General features: G+C 47.2%; 1 protein-coding gene across 1 annotated transcript in view; it reads left to right on the forward strand.

Moving 5' to 3' along the window:
- The window catches only part of ITGAE (integrin subunit alpha E), a 183,438-nt gene that overhangs the window by 39,089 nt on the left and 126,439 nt on the right, over positions 1 to 17,910 (forward strand). The window contains exon 3 of the mRNA XM_088453654.1: positions 17,262 to 17,386. Coding sequence (XP_088309780.1) covers positions 17,262 to 17,386 — 125 coding nt within the window. The remainder of the gene's footprint in view (positions 1 to 17,261; positions 17,387 to 17,910) is intronic.

Genomic DNA, 17,910 nt, shown 5'->3' on the forward strand with positions numbered 1-17,910 from the left:
GGCAATTTATCTGTCCCTGCACAAACTGGCTCTACGGAGGCAAGATGTCATCCTCATCCTCCTCATCCACCGATTCCTCACCCTCTTCAGTGTGTACATCCTCATCCTCACAGAGTATTAATTCGTCCCTGCTGGAACCACAGGTCCGTCTGTACGTTCTGGAGGCTGGTCTCCCTGGAAGAGTTGATAATTCATTTTATGAACATCATCTTCTCCACATTTTGTGGAAGCAACCTCCTACGCCTTTCGCTGACAAGGTTCCCGGCTGCACTAAACACTCTTTTGGAGTACACACTGGAGGGGGGGCAACTCAGGTAAAATAGAGCCAGTTTGTACAGGGACCTCCAAATTGCTTCTTTTTCCTGCCAGTACAGGTACGGACTGTCTGACATGCCTACTTGGATGCTGTCACCGATGTAATCCTTTAACAGACAGACGCATGCTTGTCGCTGCTGCTTTGAGGATTCAAGTGCGGCTACAGCCCACACAATTCACAAAGACAGAAAAAAAAAAGAATATTTTTATTGTTTGTGGAGCACACTTTGAGGGTTACACCACCCTTTAACAGACAGACGCACGCTTGTCGCTGCTGCTTTGAGGATGCAAGTGCGGCTACAGCCCACACAATTCACAAAGACAGAAAAAAGAAGAAGAATATTTTAATTGTTTGTGTAGAACACTTTGAGGTGTCACCACCCTTTAACAGACAGACGCACGCTTGTCGCTGCTGCTTTAAGGATGCAGGTGCGGCTACAGCCCACACATTTCACAAAGACCCAAAAAAAAAGAACAATATTTTAATTGTTTGTGTAGAACACTTTGAGGTGTCACCACCCTTTAACAGACAGACGCACGCTTGTCGCTGCTGCTTTAAGGATGCAGGTGCGGCTACAGCCCACACAATTCACATAGACAGAAAAAAAAAGAACAATAGTTTAATTGTTTGTGTAGCACACTTTGAGGGTGTCACCACCCTTTAACAGACAGACGCACGCTTGTCGCTGCTGCTTTGAGGATGCAAGTGTGGCTACATCGCACACAAGTCACAAACACATTAAAAAAATAGTTTTTTATTTTTTGGAGCACTTTGAGAGTTACACCACCCTTTAACAGACAGACGCACGCTTGTCGCTGCTGCTTTAAGGATGCAGGTGCGGCTACAGCCCACACATTTCACAAAGACCCAAAAAAAAAGAACAATATTTTAATTGTTTGTGTAGCACACTTTGAGGGTGTCACCACCCTTTAACAGACAGACGCACGCTTGTCGCTGCTGCTTTAAGGATGCAGGTGCGGCTACAGCCCACACATTTCACAAAGACCAAAAAAAAAAGAACAATATTTTAATTGTTTGTGTAGCACACTTTGAGGGTGTCACCACCCTTTAACAGACAGACGCACGCTTGTCGCTGCTGCTTTAAGGATGCAGGTGCGGCTACAGCCCACACAATTCACAAAGACAGAAAAAAAAAGAACAATATTTTAATTGTTTGTGTAGCACACTTTGAGGGTGTCACCACCCTTTAACAGACAGACGCACGCTTGTCGCTGCTGCTTTAAGGATGCAGGTGCGGCTACAGCCCACACATTTCACAAAGACCAAAAAAAAAAGAACAATATTTTAATTGTTTGTGTAGCACACTTTGAGGGTGTCACCACCCTTTAACAGACAGACGCACGCTTGTCGCTGCTGCTTTAAGGATGCAGGTGCGGCTACAGCCCACACAATTCACAAAGACAGAAAAAAAAATAACAATATTTTAATTGTTTGTGTAGCACACTTTGAGGGTGTCACCACCCTTTAACAGACAGACGCACGCTTGTCGCTGCTGCTTTAAGGATGCAGGTGCGGCTACAGCCCACACAATTCACAAAGACAGAAAAAAAAAGAACAATATTTTAATTGTTTGTGTAGCACACTTTGAGGGTGTCACCACCCTTTAACAGACAGACGCACGCTTATCGCTGCTGCTTTGAGGATGCAGGTGGAATCTAGACGGGATTTGGAACCGAGGACACACTACCTCCATCAATTGTCTAAATCCCACTGCACTAATGTCGGATACCGGACGCACGTCTAACACCAACATAGCAGTCAAGGCCTCAGTTATACGTTTTGCTTCAGGATGACTGCTGTCGTACTTCATCCTCATCGCTAGGGACTGTTGGAGGGTCAATTGTTTAGTAAAAGTAGTGATGTTCCTACTTCCTCTCTGGGATGATGAACAACTCCCAGCAGCAGCAACAGCACTAGGAGGAAGTGGTTCTTGATCTTTCCCTATTTTATTTTTATCGGAGAAAGTTTGGTCCTCCATTTATGTTATATTGATATATATACGTGCGGCTAAAGCGCACACAAACACAGAAAATATTATTTTATTTTTGCTGGAGAGTAGTGCACTTTGTGGGTTACACCACCCTTTAAGAAATGAGCCAGCCGGCTCTTTACTTATGGGACACAGGCGCACGCTTGGCGCTGCTCCTTTGTTGATGCACGTGCAGCCACAGTGCACACAATTCACAAACACAGAAAATAATTTTTTTTTTGGTTTGGACTGGAGTGTACTTTCGGGGGTTACAGCACCCTTAACGGTCAAGCCAGCCGGCCCTTTACTTATGACACAGGCGCACGCTTGGCACTACTTTGTTGATGCACGTGCGGCTACTGCGCACACAATTCACAAACACAGAAAATAATTTTTTTTTTGGTTTGGACTGGAGTGTACTTTCGGGGGTTACAGCACCCTTAACGGTCAAGCCAGCCGGCCCTTTACTTATGACACAGGCGCACGCTTGGCACTACTTTGTTGATGCACGTGCGGCTACTGCGCACACAATTCACAAACACAGAAAATAATTTTTTTTTTGGTTTGGACTGGAGTGTACTTTCGGGGGTTACAGCACCCTTAACGGTCAAGCCAGCCGGCCCTTTACTTATGACACAGGCGCACGCTTGGCACTACTTTGTTGATGCACGTGCGGCTACTGCGCACACAATTCACAAACACAGAAAATAATTTTTTTTTTGGTTTGGACTGGAGTGTACTTTCGGGGGTTACAGCACCCTTAACGGTCAAGCCAGCCGGCCCTTTACTTATGACACAGGCGCACGCTTGGCACTACTTTGTTGATGCACGTGCGGCTACTGCGCACACAATTCACAAACACAGAAAATAATTTTTTTTTTGGTTTGGACTGGAGTGTACTTTCGGGGGTTACAGCACCCTTAACGGTCAAGCCAGCCGGCCCTTTACTTATGACACAGGCGCACGCTTGGCACTACTTTGTTGATGCACGTGCGGCTACTGCGCACACAATTCACAAACACAGAAAATAATTTTTTTTTTGGTTTGGACTGGAGTGTACTTTCGGGGGTTACAGCACCCTTAACGGTCAAGCCAGCCGGCCCTTTACTTATGACACAGGCGCACGCTTGGCACTACTTTGTTGATGCACGTGCGGCTACTGCGCACACAATTCACAAACACAGAAAATTATTTTTTTTTTGGTTTGGACTGGAGTGTACTTTCGGGGGTTACAGCACCCTTAACGGTCAAGCCAGCCGGCCCTTTACTTATGACACAGGCGCACGCTTGGCACTACTTTGTTGATGCACGTGCGGCTACTGCGCACACAATTCACAAACACAGAAAATAATTTTTTTTTTGGTTTGGACTGGAGTGTACTTTTGGGGGTTACAGCACCCTTAACGGTCAAGCCAGCCGGCCCTTTACTTATGACACAGGCGCACGCTTGGCACTACTTTGTTGATGCACGTGCGGCTACTGCGCACACAATTCACAAACACAGAAAATAATTTTTTTTTTGGTTTGGACTGGAGTGTACTTTCGGGGGTTACAGCACCCTTAACGGTCAAGCCAGCCGGCCCTTTACTTATGACACAGGCGCACGCTTGGCACTACTTTGTTGATGCACGTGCGGCTACTGCGCACACAATTCACAAACACAGAAAATAATTTTTTTTTTGGTTTGGACTGGAGTGTACTTTCGGGGGTTACAGCACCCTTAACGGTCAAGCCAGCCGGCCCTTTACTTATGACACAGGCGCACGCTTGGCACTACTTTGTTGATGCACGTGCGGCTACTGCGCACACAATTCACAAACACAGAAAATAATTTTTTTTTTGGTTTGGACTGGAGTGTACTTTCGGGGGTTACAGCACCCTTAACGGTCAAGCCAGCCGGCCCTTTACTTATGACACAGGCGCACGCTTGGCACTACTTTGTTGATGCACGTGCGGCTACTGCGCACACAATTCACAAACACAGAAAATAATTTTTTTTTTGGTTTGGACTGGAGTGTACTTTCGGGGGTTACAGCACCCTTAACGGTCAAGCCAGCCGGCCCTTTACTTATGACACAGGCGCACGCTTGGCACTACTTTGTTGATGCACGTGCGGCTACTGCGCACACAATTCACAAACACAGAAAATATATTATTTTTTTAGCACTTGGGGGGAGCACCCCTGATGGACAGAGCACCCCCTGGACAACACTGCAGCACTCCTTTAGGACTGGGACACTGCACAGGACTTTGGAGTGGACACAGCCCCTATGGAGAACTGACTGCACAACACAGTCCAGCCAGCCCCTATGGACTTTGAAGTAGTGGACACAGCCCCTATTAACAACAGCAGCACAGCACAACACAGCCAGCCCCTATGGACTTTGAAGTAGTGGACAACAGCAGCACTACACTACACTACACTACACAGCCCTAACTCCCACCCTCCCTCTTCACTGTCCACAGCCGAGTGAGAAAATGGCGCCGACGTGGGTACCTTATATAGGATCCAAAACCCGCGAGACTCGGAAGGCGGGATGATGACGTTTTGCCTCGATTTCAGATCCGAGTCAGGCGGGAAAAGTCGAGCCTGATTCGGATCGGACTCGGATCGGGGGGGCTCGGGGGGGTTCGGATTTCAGAAATCCGAACCCGCTCACCCCTAATATATATATATATATATATATATATTTATTTATTTTATTTTTTTTGACAATTTCATTAATACTGAGATTCCCACTTTCCGTTTCTTGCGGTGGGGCAGTACCATTGGCACTGCAGAATCAGGCCCCAAGTGACTCTGTTTTGGATCTCACTATGGTTTCTAGATCTAACACCTCAGTATGGGGGGAATTCAATTCAGCGCGATGATGAATAACCGCGGGAGGGAGCTCCCACAGCTATTCAATTCAATGAGCTGTGTGCCTTGTCGTGAAGCAGGTAAGTCAGAGAATGCCAGTTCTCGCGACAACCTGGGTGTTAAGGTGCTGTAACCGGCATTCTCCAACTAAAGTGGCAGGCGCGTGGCTATTAGCACTGCGCTAAGCCGGCAAACAGCTGCACGCCCCGCACTTTTGTCAGATTTCTCCTCGCATCCCCAGGGGGGTGGGAGAAAAAATCCTTTAGCCGCCCAAACAGCGCAGTGTATTGAATAGCTGCAGGAGCTCTCTCCCGTGGCTAATCTACATCGCACTGAATTGAGGGTCTGATTCAGAGCCGGACGCTATTTGCGCTCGCTCATTTAGAAAAAGGGGCTGGCTATTTAAATTGACCGTTCGCTCTTTGCGGTCTGTTGATGCCTCTATGTCTGAACGAGCGAACAAAACATGCGGACGTTTTTTTGTAAAAAACGCCCCCTGGCCGCTCGCATCATATGTCATCTCCGCTATTTATTTGATTAATCGAGTACATCGAAAGGTGTATGAACTGCTCGCTATTCTTGTGGTTGCATTTTCCTACCGCAATCATGCGAGCAGTTCTGGCTAAAAGACACCTAACTGACGTGGACGATGACGCTGCTTTGTTAATTATGCACACCCTTAAAACGCCCGTTTTGACCTTTTGGCACGCCTGCGTTCTGATCTCCACTCCCCGTTTTCAAGCATCTTCACCTGTTACCACCCACAAACGCCTCATTCTGTCACTCAAATTAGCAGGCATTCGCTATTTTGCGAGCACACAATTTTCGACCGCACTGACTGGTTCGCGCATGCGTACTAAAACCCGTACGCATGCGCAGTTGTGCGAACATCGCTCAGAACGAACGAGCGGCCGCTTACGAGCGGCTCTGAATCAGGCCCTGAATTCCCCCCTATAACTATTAATAAGATCAGGTATTTTTATATATAGAGAGAGAGATAGCGATGGCACATTCATGACATCACTAAGTGACCCATGTGCTCTTTAATAGAGATATTTTCAGATTTACGTCATCACCATGTGCCATTTTAACAAGTTGTTCCTTTGCTGAATCTCGCTTTACACTATTGATATAAGTGAAAAGGGAAAAGAGATTGAGGTTTTTAAAGATAGGGGCTAGTCACATCACACAGGACAGGCCACATCCCTGTGCAGACAACACCCCCACAATGCTAGTTACACCCCCACATCACTAGTCACACCCGCACGGGTTGGGTATGATTACCTGGCAGTCGTGATGCTCAGATTTCCGACGGGGGTCGGGTAAGTATACAAACCCTCCCCCTTTCTCTTCCTAACCCTCCCTTCTTGCACCCTAACAGTTAGTGCCTAACCTTAACCCTCCCCTCTTGGTGCCTAAACCTAACCGTCCCCCCTTAGTGCCTAACCCTAACTCCCCCCACCAGTGGGGCCTAACCCTAACCCCCCCAGTGGTACCTAACCCTAAACCCCCCCTTCCCGTGGCTAACAGCTAAGGGCACCCACGCTTGCCTTTGATCTGAATGTCCTATGTCAGGATTCCGGCGTCGATGTGTAGGCTGGCTTCGGGATTTAACCGCCTATGTTTAGTCCCGGGTTGGGATTACGACGCCGGGATTTCAACAGACGGAATCCCGTCCGTCGGTATTTTGACTACATCCCCCAATCGCAGTGATGAACACACCTCTTGCGGCGGCACACAATAGGCCCTTCATAAATTTCAGCTCCAGGCCCTTGTGGACCTTAATCTGGCACTGGACACATGCACTGTGTGCGCCAAGGACCCAAACCAGTCAGTGTTGTGATAGCGTAAGCTATCGCACCGCTTCCAGCTCTTCACCGGGACGGGCTCTTACCGGAGCCGGGCTCACCGCCAAGAGCAGAATTGTAAATTCAAGTGAAAATATGAATTTTAATTTTTCACGTTGAAAATGTATGCAAAAATATTTATCACATCCACATTAAACATGCAGATTGTGATAAATACTGGGTAAGGTGCTGGAACCCTGCGCACAACTATTATGTGTTTCAAATTATATGTATAGGGGTCATATGTGACAATAGGAGGGGTAGGTGGGGACAAATATGATAAGGGACATGGGGAGCATGTCTCTTGCTCACAGCGCTTGTGGTGATAAAATAATCAGCTTAATCATTGCATTTGGTGCTTCTTTGACAAATACGCCACTAAACTTCTATATATACAGTCATTGTTATGACATACTAAGCACATTTATCTACCCTGTCTGTCTCTCATCTCATCATCCTGTCTCTCCTCACAACCCATTGTATTACTAATGATCCCTCTGGCACCATCCTCTGTTACTGTCTCATGTGGACAGTTCTCCTGTATTTTCCTCTTCCATAACCCAAGTACTTGTTCTTCCAGCCACTGTACTGTATGTGTTATTTCTCTAATACTACATTATGAATTTGTGTTCCTAAATGTGTCATTCCTCCGTTTACTTCTCCTAATTATTTGTACATACAGTATATTGCCTGTTCTATCTATCTTGTCCTGACTTTCACCCTAATAGATGGCAATCTGCTTTCCTTACCCACCTCCATCATACCCTGCTATGTAGGACTTACCTTCCTCCTTCCTGGCCATTAACTGGAAACTGCTGCAACTGTTGTTAGAATGTTACAGGGTGAAGCACTGTGATGTCACAGGATAGGTGTATGATGTCACAGTAACCATAGCAACCAATGCTGCTGAGTTACAATTATCATACATATACATTGTATACATCAATTGTAACTGAATTTACATGAACTTGCAGTAAAAAAATAAATAAAAAAAGAGAATAGTGTAGAAAATAAACTATAAGAAATGTACAGAGTGCCTCAATATATTAGTGAATTGAAAATGTAAACGATAGGAATATCTAGATTATTATAGCAGATTAGAGTTTGCATGTTCTCAGTATGCTTCTGTGGGTTTCCTCCAAGTACTCCAGTTTCCTCCCACAATCCAAAAATATACTGGTAGGTTAATTGTCTTCTGACAAAAAAATGAACATTAGTGTGTCTGTGTGTGTACATGTGGTAGGGAACGTAGATTGTAAGCTCCACTGGGGTAGGGACTAATGTAAATGACTGAACTATTCTCTATAAGGAGCTGCAGAATGTGGGCCTGATTCAGAGATGGACGCTAATGCAATCGCAGCTGTGATTTCATACGCAACACAGCTGCGGAAATATGCTAATGGTTCCAAAACTTACCCGAACATAATGATGCCCACTGCTGCCTTCGTACATGCGTACGACATCGCTTACCTGTGTAAATATCAGTAACATTGACGCACATCGAGCGGCCATCTGGCCCTTGCAGAAGGTCTAACCAACCGCAGACTTGGCAGCTCTCCTAACACACAGAGGATTCTCTTGCAGCGTAGGAGATTGCAAGGGATAATGTATGCACGCCCATCATACAGCATTTAAACGGTCAGACACACCTGCGTTTTTACGAGCACCCTCCGTTACCACCCCCAAATGCTAAAAACCTGTCAGTCAATTGTGATGGGATCCCCTGTGCATCCGTAATCACCATTAGATTAACCATGCCTGCAATTTTTTTGCCACTTCCATTTTGCTAATGCAAACGCAGGTGTGCCTGAGCATCTCAACAGTGTTTTAGAGTTGTGCATAATTATAAGATAGCATCATAGTACACGTCACCTGGCTTGTTTTTACACTGAAGTGCTCGCAGTGCTTGCTGCAGGGTATGGTCAACCTCAAGCACTGCGATAGTATCTGATGTTACCCGATGTACCGATGGTTGCATACACTTCCTGGACATGACGTGCACTAGTGGGTGTCTTAAAACAGGCTGGTGGGTGTCTGCAGGGGTGGATTGGGAAATGAAAGTGGCCCTGGAAAAAATCCGGAAAGTGGCCCTATGCGCGCGCCGAATGCGTGTGCCTGAAAACGTGGGTGTGGCCTTGCGGAAAGGGGCGTAGCTGCATGTTAAATGCTATGCCTTCAAGTTACTCCCCTTATTTTCATCATGCTGGGGGCATGCCCACCACCCCGGGAGCTGATGGATATGCCCCCAATCCCACTCCCCAATGAATAATCACAGCATGTGAATAAATATTTTCTTACCTATATGATTTCTTTGTAACAGGGAACCTGGACAGGCAGTGTCTTGAGTCAGTATTCACTATTCATGCTGGAGATCACATGATCCGGAAGCCACCTGTTAGCGTAAGAATAAAGCCAATGTCATCAACATGCAACAGAGGTTCTCATCAGTACTATCCCCCTGTATCTCAACAGCACCATCCCCCTGTCACTCTCCAATACCATCCCCTTGGGTCTCTCCAATACATCCCACTGTCCAGCTCCTTTTTGCCCCAGCACCATCTCCTCTGTGCCCCCAACAAAACCCTCTGCCCTCACAGCACTTCACACAGCCCCCTTCAGTCTCCCTCATATGACAGCCCCCTTAACATCACAGCGCCTCACAGCACAGCTTCCCTCAACACAGCCCCTCGCAACACAGCCCTCTTCAGCACAATCTCCCTCATATGACAGCCCCCTTCACTGCTCAGCTCCTCACAGCACAGCTCTCTCAAGACTCCATCTCCCTATGATCAGCCCAGCCTGACCTGTCATGTCACCTGACAGCATGCATGCAGCGCATGGTCTCCCAGTCCTCCCAGCAGCCAGCCCCCATTGGCAATGGCTACTGCCATTGTTCTTCCCCAGCCAAATAAACCCCTGACCTCTGGTGGCTAGCCCCCTTACACAGTGTCCCCAGGTAGCAGCCCTCTTACACAGTGTCCCCAGGTAGCAGCCCCCTTACACAGTGTCCCCAGGTAGTAGCCCCCTTACACAGTGTTCCCAGGTAACAGCCCCCTTAACCAGTGTCCCCAAGTAGCATCCCCCTTACACAGTGTCCCCAGGTAGCAGCCCCCTTATACAGTGTCCCCAGGTAGCAGCCCCCTTATATAGTGCCCCCAGGTAGCAGCCCCCTTACACAGTGCCCCCAGGTAGCAGCCCCCTTACACAGTGTCCCCAGGTAGCAGCCCCCTTATACAGTGTCCCCAAGTAGCAGCCCCCTTATACAATGTCCCCAGGTAGAAGCCCCCTTATACAGTGTCCCCAGGTAGCAGCCCCCTTATATAGTGCCCCCAGGTAGCAGCCCCCTTTATACAGTGCCCCCAGGTAGCAGCCACCTTATAGAGTGTCCCCAAGTAGCAGCCCCTTATACAGTGTCCCCAGGTAGCAGCCCCCTTTATACAGTGCCCCCAGGTAGCAGCTGACAGGCAGCTGCACACAATAACACAATAAGTGGGCGGGACTTTTGGCAATTGGGCCTGTGTGTACGGGGGCCGGGGCGGCGATCGCCCTTATTGCCCCCCCTTGGATCTGCCGGTGCTGACGCCGCTGTCACCCGCAGCCCCATTGCCCGCCCCTGGCCACTGCTGCAGCTAGCCAGATTGTCTCCTCTCTGCTCTGCCCTCTCCCCAGGCTGTGAAATTAAACTTTACACCTCACAGCCTGGGGAGGGAAGAGTGGAGAGGAGACGATCAGGCTAACAGACTGCCTGGGCAGCCCCCAACTCCGCCGCAGCTTACCTCCCTTGATGTCCTGCCGCTGGCTGCGGGTCCACGCCACCTTCCTCTTGAATCTACCGTGGCGTGTGACACTGACAGCATGTTGGGCGGGGTTTAAATAGGCTGCCGCTGGTCTCTCTTCTCGCGAGAGATAGAGAGAGAGGCTAAGGCAGGGGCCAGACAAAGCTGACAGGCAGCCGGATGCCTGTGAAAGTCTGTGAAAGCCCGGCGGGTGACGTAAATAAGGGGACGGGGCCTCACAGAAAAGCGGCCCCACGACCATTCGGCCCACTGGGATTCTTCCCGCAAAAAATACCTGCCAGTCCGCCCCTGGGTGTCTGCATACACTATGTGATTGCTCTCTAAGAATTACTGGGTGTACTAATGCATTGCTGTGCATTAGCACTGCCTACGCAACTTGCATACACATCGTGCGAGTGATCACATCTAGCAAGCAGCTGTGAATCTGGCCCAAAGTCTTAAATGCTACAAAAGTTTGGTAAATCACTGGTGGTGCTTCAGCTTAGGATGGAATCGCAAAGCTGCACGCAGGCAGCTTTACAATTCCGCCCTTGCTAATATGCAAATGCAGCAGTTGGTGTCTGACAAACAGTGGCTTCACAAGGGGGGTGCGGGCCGCACCCGGGTGTCACCTGCCGATGGGGTGACACCAAGGTGCAGACTGACACTCCCCCACAGTGACAGGAGCTGGGGGCTGCACTGTAGTATTAAGTGCAGCGCCCGGCTCCTGACACTGTGAGTGAGCCGGCACTGCAACTCAAGCAGTGAGCACCCCATCCCCTCCCCAGTAATATTAATAATGGGACCATGGGGGATCGGGCTGTGAGGCCACGCCCCCATCCCTCAAAGCCACGCCCCTTCTCACGAGGCCACACCCCCTTTTCGGGACGCGTGCGGCTACGCCGTGCTCAAAATGTCCCTCCCCACACCGGGTGACACCGCGGGGAGGGTCGCCACTACTGACAAACCCTGCTGCATTTGCGATCCCAGTATTGCGACCGATGTCGCAGGCTGGGATCACCATCGTGACCATCGGTCGCGATGGTAGACGGCGCTGGGCAGCCGGCCAGCTGAATAAGCCTCAGCTTACTCAGGCTGGCCAGATTGCAAGGCCAGGAAACTGCATCCGTGAACGCAGCCCCTGGCCTTGCCACTCCCAGAAAATGGGGCCGGAAATCAGGCAGAGGCATAGAAGGGGATATGTACGATCACGCAGGAATCGTTCTGCACGAACGGGTCCTGCACATGCGCAGATTCCCGATAATCGGGAATCTGCATTCAGCATTGCACGTATGCTGAATCAGCCCCACCGTGCACTTAAAGATCAAGGGCGAAACAGTTGTCACAGACATAGAAGATCTATTGTTTGTATTAGAAAGCTGTGCTTTCCTGCACTGTCTCCTAACTGTGCATACATGCTGGGCACTAGGACCCAGAGTCTACAGGGAGGTCCGACCTCCAACCTGATGTGCTACTGCACATGTGACTGCAGGCATCTTGTCTGTGCTCTGAGAGATTGACATGGTGGGAGACAGTCTCCTACTTAGTTCCTGAAGAGAACCCTGTTAATATATGCAATTAAAGCTGTTCCAGCATCCCTGCACCACTACTCTATTGAATTGTGATTTTTTTTTTTGCCCTTGTAAATTGCTGTTCATCTTCCTCTATTCAACTGTAAATGGTTAATTCCTGTTTATTTTGTATAATTCCCACTTCTACTAGTGAACATCTGGGATATCTGGGTGCTTCAGGGCCTTTGTGTTCTCGAGTAGTGAAATTACCATTCACGCACTCTATTTGTAGGCTCATAACAGCTAGTATAAATGTCGAATTTCTGTAAGACTAAATCTGGGTACACATTAGACAATGTGACCCGGCGGGGTTGCTGGCAGTGACTGATCGGCGGGGGGGGATGTTAGCGGGGACCATGCTGCAGCCTCAGATCTTTCTGCATGTACAAAAGATCTGAGTATATGACAGATGACCCGCGTGAGCGTGCTTCAGCAAAGCGCGCACATACTGGACGATATGAACGATTTGACGTTCTGATGCATCCAGGGCCGGATAAAGGCTTGTGGGGGCCCCGGGACAGCTGAGTTGTGGGGGCCCCATCAATAAAATTGCCTTACGCAGCGACTACTATTCCCCTTAAGCCGTAATACGCTATACGATATGACGTCCGATCCGGCGGATTGGACAACATATCGTCCACATCGGCAAGTGTGTACCGACTATGTCGCTGACGTCGCCCATCGGACCTGCAAGCAGGTCCAACGAGCAATATCATCAGCGGGGCCATACTGCTGAATGCAGCATGGCCCCTGCTGTTGCACCGTCGCTCCCGACTTGGGAAAGTGTATATGCACTTGCCAATGCTGGGACCCGCCGCACGAGACATTGCACTGGGTACACATCATTTAATGTGTACCCAGCCTTACCTTCTCTGGACTCTCCACTGACTGGCAAAGTCGCAGCATACTACATCATGTCCGTGACACTGCTGGGAACCGACTCCAGGGAAAAATGATACTAAATATAAAAAAACACTGCCAGGGAAAAATGCCGGATTTTGAGTGGGGAATAGAAATATATAGATAGGCTAGATATATTTAGAGATAATTTTAGATAGATAGATAGATGTTGCAGCTGCAGGAGCCCCTACACATGCACCCGCGAATCGCGGTGCTATGTAAACAAGGGGGCAGGGCTTCTAGAGGCAGCCACTAGAGGTCCATCAAGCAGTGTCCTGACTGTTAGTGTGCTGTCTGTGTGATTCTGCCTGGAGCCGGCCAGGGTGAGTGGCAAGCTTCCGGCCAATATCTGTGGCAGTGTAGGGGCCCCCAAGGTGTGGGGGCCCCTGGACGGCCGCCCCGTCCGCCCCTCCTATAATCCGGCCCTGGATGCATCGGAATCAGCCAAATCACTCAAATATCGTCTAGTGTGTAGGGGCCTTATTGCTATCAAATTCTTAACACAGGATTGTTCAAGCAACTTTACACTATATGTATAGGTGAAGCTCATGTAAGTCATTTTAAAGTTGGCAAGTATGACAGTACCTAATAGACATAATAATGAACCCTGAAAGCACTGTTCTATGATAGTTGCAGATGTTTTTTGGGGGTACATGGGTGCTGCCCAATTCATCCTGGGCTCCTCTTGGTCTAGAACTGGCCCTGTCAGCCAAGAAGCTGTTACGATCTAATGGTATTAGAATAATATTATTTTTTATATAAAGAAATGTTAAAAAGCAAATAAAGCCAAAATCTATAATAAAATTAGCTGAAGTACCTGGCGTTGCCTGGGCTTAAATTTTCCAGTCATTAAGTTTTATTATGTGATGTCGTCCAAATCCATCCAGTGGAAGGCCCAGAACAGGCTCCCTGGGTCTAAGTTCTGCCCAGCATAGACCAGCGGGAGGTCAGACCGGGACCTCAACCCCCTAGTATGTCTTCTGGGATCCAATGTTACCACTCTGTGAAGTTTTTGTCCAAATCCATCCAGTGGAAGGATGAGAACAGGCTCCCTGGGTCAAAGTTCTGCCCATCGTACACCAACCCCTAAAACCTGGCCAGGATTCAACTGGACCACCTCGCATTGGTTTCACCCAATCAGTGCAGGGGTATCCAAATGCATAACCGGACAGTCAGACAAATAAATAAACAAGCAAACAAACAGACCAATGAATTTTATATATAAGAAGTAACAAAAATATAATACATAGGATATAAAATATATAAAATTAAATATAAAATAAATCCAACAAAACTTCAATGAAGTAATATAGATCCCAGTTCTCCCCTGTAAAACAGCAAATAAGAGAAACTTCAGCATCCACTGCAGAACATCGTATGCAGGATACACCTCTATGAAGAAGGAAACCACTTGGTCTAAAGCCCACATTTGATAACACCAGTCACCAGAAAAATGATGTGTGAAAGAAATCAAAGTCAGCCCTCAGTGATATAAATATGCAGCTAATGGGGGAATTCCACTAGGAGTGGGGTTTGCCATGCAGGGAAAAGCTCCAGGTTTCACGTCAGGAACCATTCAATTATTCAGCATTTTCCCCGGGCGGTAAATTATGGGTTAACACGCACTAACCCATAGATTCCGCGTTAAGTGCTGGAATCTGTGGATGGATGGATGGATAGATAGATAGATAGATAGATAGATAGATAGATAGATAGATAGATAGAAAGATAGACATACTTGCCTACTCTCCCGGAAGGCGCGGGAGGCTCCTGATTTTTCAGGTAGCCCCCGCACCCCAAAAGAGTAGGAAGATCTCCCGCATCCCGCCCACTTCCTAGCGAAGAGGGGGCATTGCTAAATGAGGTGAATTGCATCACTTAGCCCCATCCCCTCCTCGTGGACCCGCAAATCGCAGCCTTTTCCCATAATAGGGGTGATGCCTAATGATGCTTCCAGTCAGGCCCCGCACCCGTAACTCACAGCTGCGTCTCCTCTCCGGGAGCAGCCTGGATGTTAGGAAAGTCGGTAAGTATGTACAGTGCATCCGGAAAGTATTCACAGCGTTTTACTTTTTCCACATTTTGTTATGTTACAGCCTTATTCCAAAATGGAATAAATTTATTTTTGTCCTCAAAATTCTACACACAATACCCCATAATGACAACATGTAAAAAGTTTTTATGATATTTTTGCAAATTTAATGTACATAAGTATCCACAGCCTTTGCTCATTACTTTGTTGATGCACCTTTGGCAGCAATTAAGCCTCAAGTCTTTTTGAATATGATGCCACAAGCTTGGCACACCTATCTTTGGGCAGTTTCGCCCATTCCTCTTTGCAGCACCTCTCAAGCTCCATCAGGTTGGATGGGAAACGTCAGTGCACAGCCATTTTCAGATCTCTCCAGAGATGTTCCATTGGATTCAAGTCTGGGCTCTGGCTGGGCCACTCAAGGACATTCTCAGAGTTGTCCTGAAGCCACTCCTTTGATATCTTGGCTGTGTGCTTAGGGTCATTGTCCTGCTGAAAGATGAACCGTCGCCCCAGTCTGAGGTCAAGAGCGATCTGGAGCAGGTTTTCAACCAGGATGTCTCTGTACATTGCTGCATTCATATTTCCCTCTATCCTGACTAGTCTTCCAGTTCCTGCCACTGAAAAACATCCCCACAGCATGATGCTGCCACCACCATGCTTCACTGTAGGGATGGTATTGGCCTGGTGATGAGCAGTGCCTGGTTTCCTCCAAACATAATGCCTGGCATTCACACCAAAGAGTTTAATCTTTGTCTCATCAGACCAGAGAATTTTGTTTCTCATGGTCTGAGAGTCCTTCAGGTGCATTTTGGCAAACTCCAGGCGGGCTGCCATGTGCATTTTACTAAGGAGTGGCTTCCGTCTGGCCACTCTACCATACAGGCCTGATTGGTGGATTGCTGCAGAGATGGTTGTCCTTCTGGAAGGTTCTCCTCTCTCCACAGAGGAATGCTGGAGCTCTGACAGAGTGACCAACGGGTTCTTGGTCACCTCCCTGACTAGGACCCTTCTCTTTACGATCGCTCAGTTTAGATGGCCGTCAAACTCTAGGAAGAGTCCTGGTGGTTCGAACTTCTTCCATTTACGGATGATGGAGGCCACTGTGCTCATTGGGAGCTTCAAAGCAGCAGATATGTTTCTGTACCCTTCCCCAGATTTGTGCCTCGAGACAATCCTGTATCGGAGGTCTACAGACAATTCCTTGGACTTCATGCTTGGTTTGTGCTCTGACATGTACTGTCAAGTGTGGGACCTTATATAGACAGGTGTATGCCTTTCAAAATCATGTCCAAACAACTGAATTTAAAACAGGTGGATTCAATTAAGCTGTAGGAACATCTCAAGGATGATCAGTGGAAACAGGATGCACCTGAGCTCAATCTTGAGCTTCATGGCAAAGGCTGTGAATACTTATGTACATGTGATTTTTTTTTTTATTAAATTTGCACAAATCTAAAAAAAAATTTTCACACATTGTCACTATGGGGTATTGTGTGTAGAATTTTGAGGACAAAAATTAATTTATTCCATTTCGGAATAAGGCTGTAACATAACAAAATGTGGAAAAAGTGAAGCGATGTGAATACTTTCCGGATGCACTGTAGATAGATAGATAGATAGATAGATAGATAGATAGATAGATAGATAGATAGATAGATAAATAGATAGATAGTTCATGTAATCCATATTTTTAAAAACAGTGAAAAATTATATTTTTGATTCTAATCAGTGAGTTATGATGTAATTTCTTAAGTATTCATTAGGAATATTTGTGTATCATAAGGATGTGTCCCTACTAGTAATTATTATTACAGATACGTTATCTGTATTCTGCATAAAAGCACATATTTTTACTTCTACAATTTGTAATACCCATATAATTTACACTAAGGAACATTTTCCAGGTTTTATATATTGATCCTGTATATATACATTCCTGTTACATGTTATTTTCTTCTCTTTACAGAGTTTATGTTGTTTCCCCTCTACAAAATACAGAGAACAGGGCATTTGAAGGGATTTTTAAATGTGAGCTTAAAGAAGGAGAAATAAATTTACGATGTACGATGGACAACCTTGGACTGGCAGCAGGTATTGAATATCTTCGAATGGTGTTTAAGAGTATCATTATTTTGTTTGTGTGTATAATGTACATGCTACTGTGCAAAATAACATATTTCATTAAAAGAGAAAAGAGTACTTTGTATATTTGTCACACAGGCTGAGTCATTTGGAATTGTAAGTAATTTTCTTATCTACTGTTTGTGGCGACAATGTCGTACTAGACAGAAAATGAAAGGAAAAAGTGTAACTCTTTGCTTACAGCAGCGATACAAGATGTGTTACTGCTGCAATTAATTATTAATGACCAGAGTTACAATGTACCGTGCACAGTGACGGCTCAAGGCACGGGCTAGCAGAGCCGTCGACCGGAGTGCCATAGTCTGACAGCAGCCCTGCCTGAAGATTACTCACTACCGGAAATCCCCACCCTCCTCCCACCCGTTGGCGTTATTGCTATATGCACAGGATGGAGCTGGATGCTGAAAAACTTAGCGCTGACCCTGGCCGTGCAAATCCCATCCCCCCACAATATAGAAATGATGCCTGCGGGG

This window comes from Taudactylus pleione, unplaced genomic scaffold (genome assembly GCF_031769625.1).
Source record: "Taudactylus pleione unplaced genomic scaffold, aTauple2 ptg000585l, whole genome shotgun sequence".
NCBI classification, from domain to species: domain Eukaryota; kingdom Metazoa; phylum Chordata; class Amphibia; order Anura; family Myobatrachidae; genus Taudactylus; species Taudactylus pleione.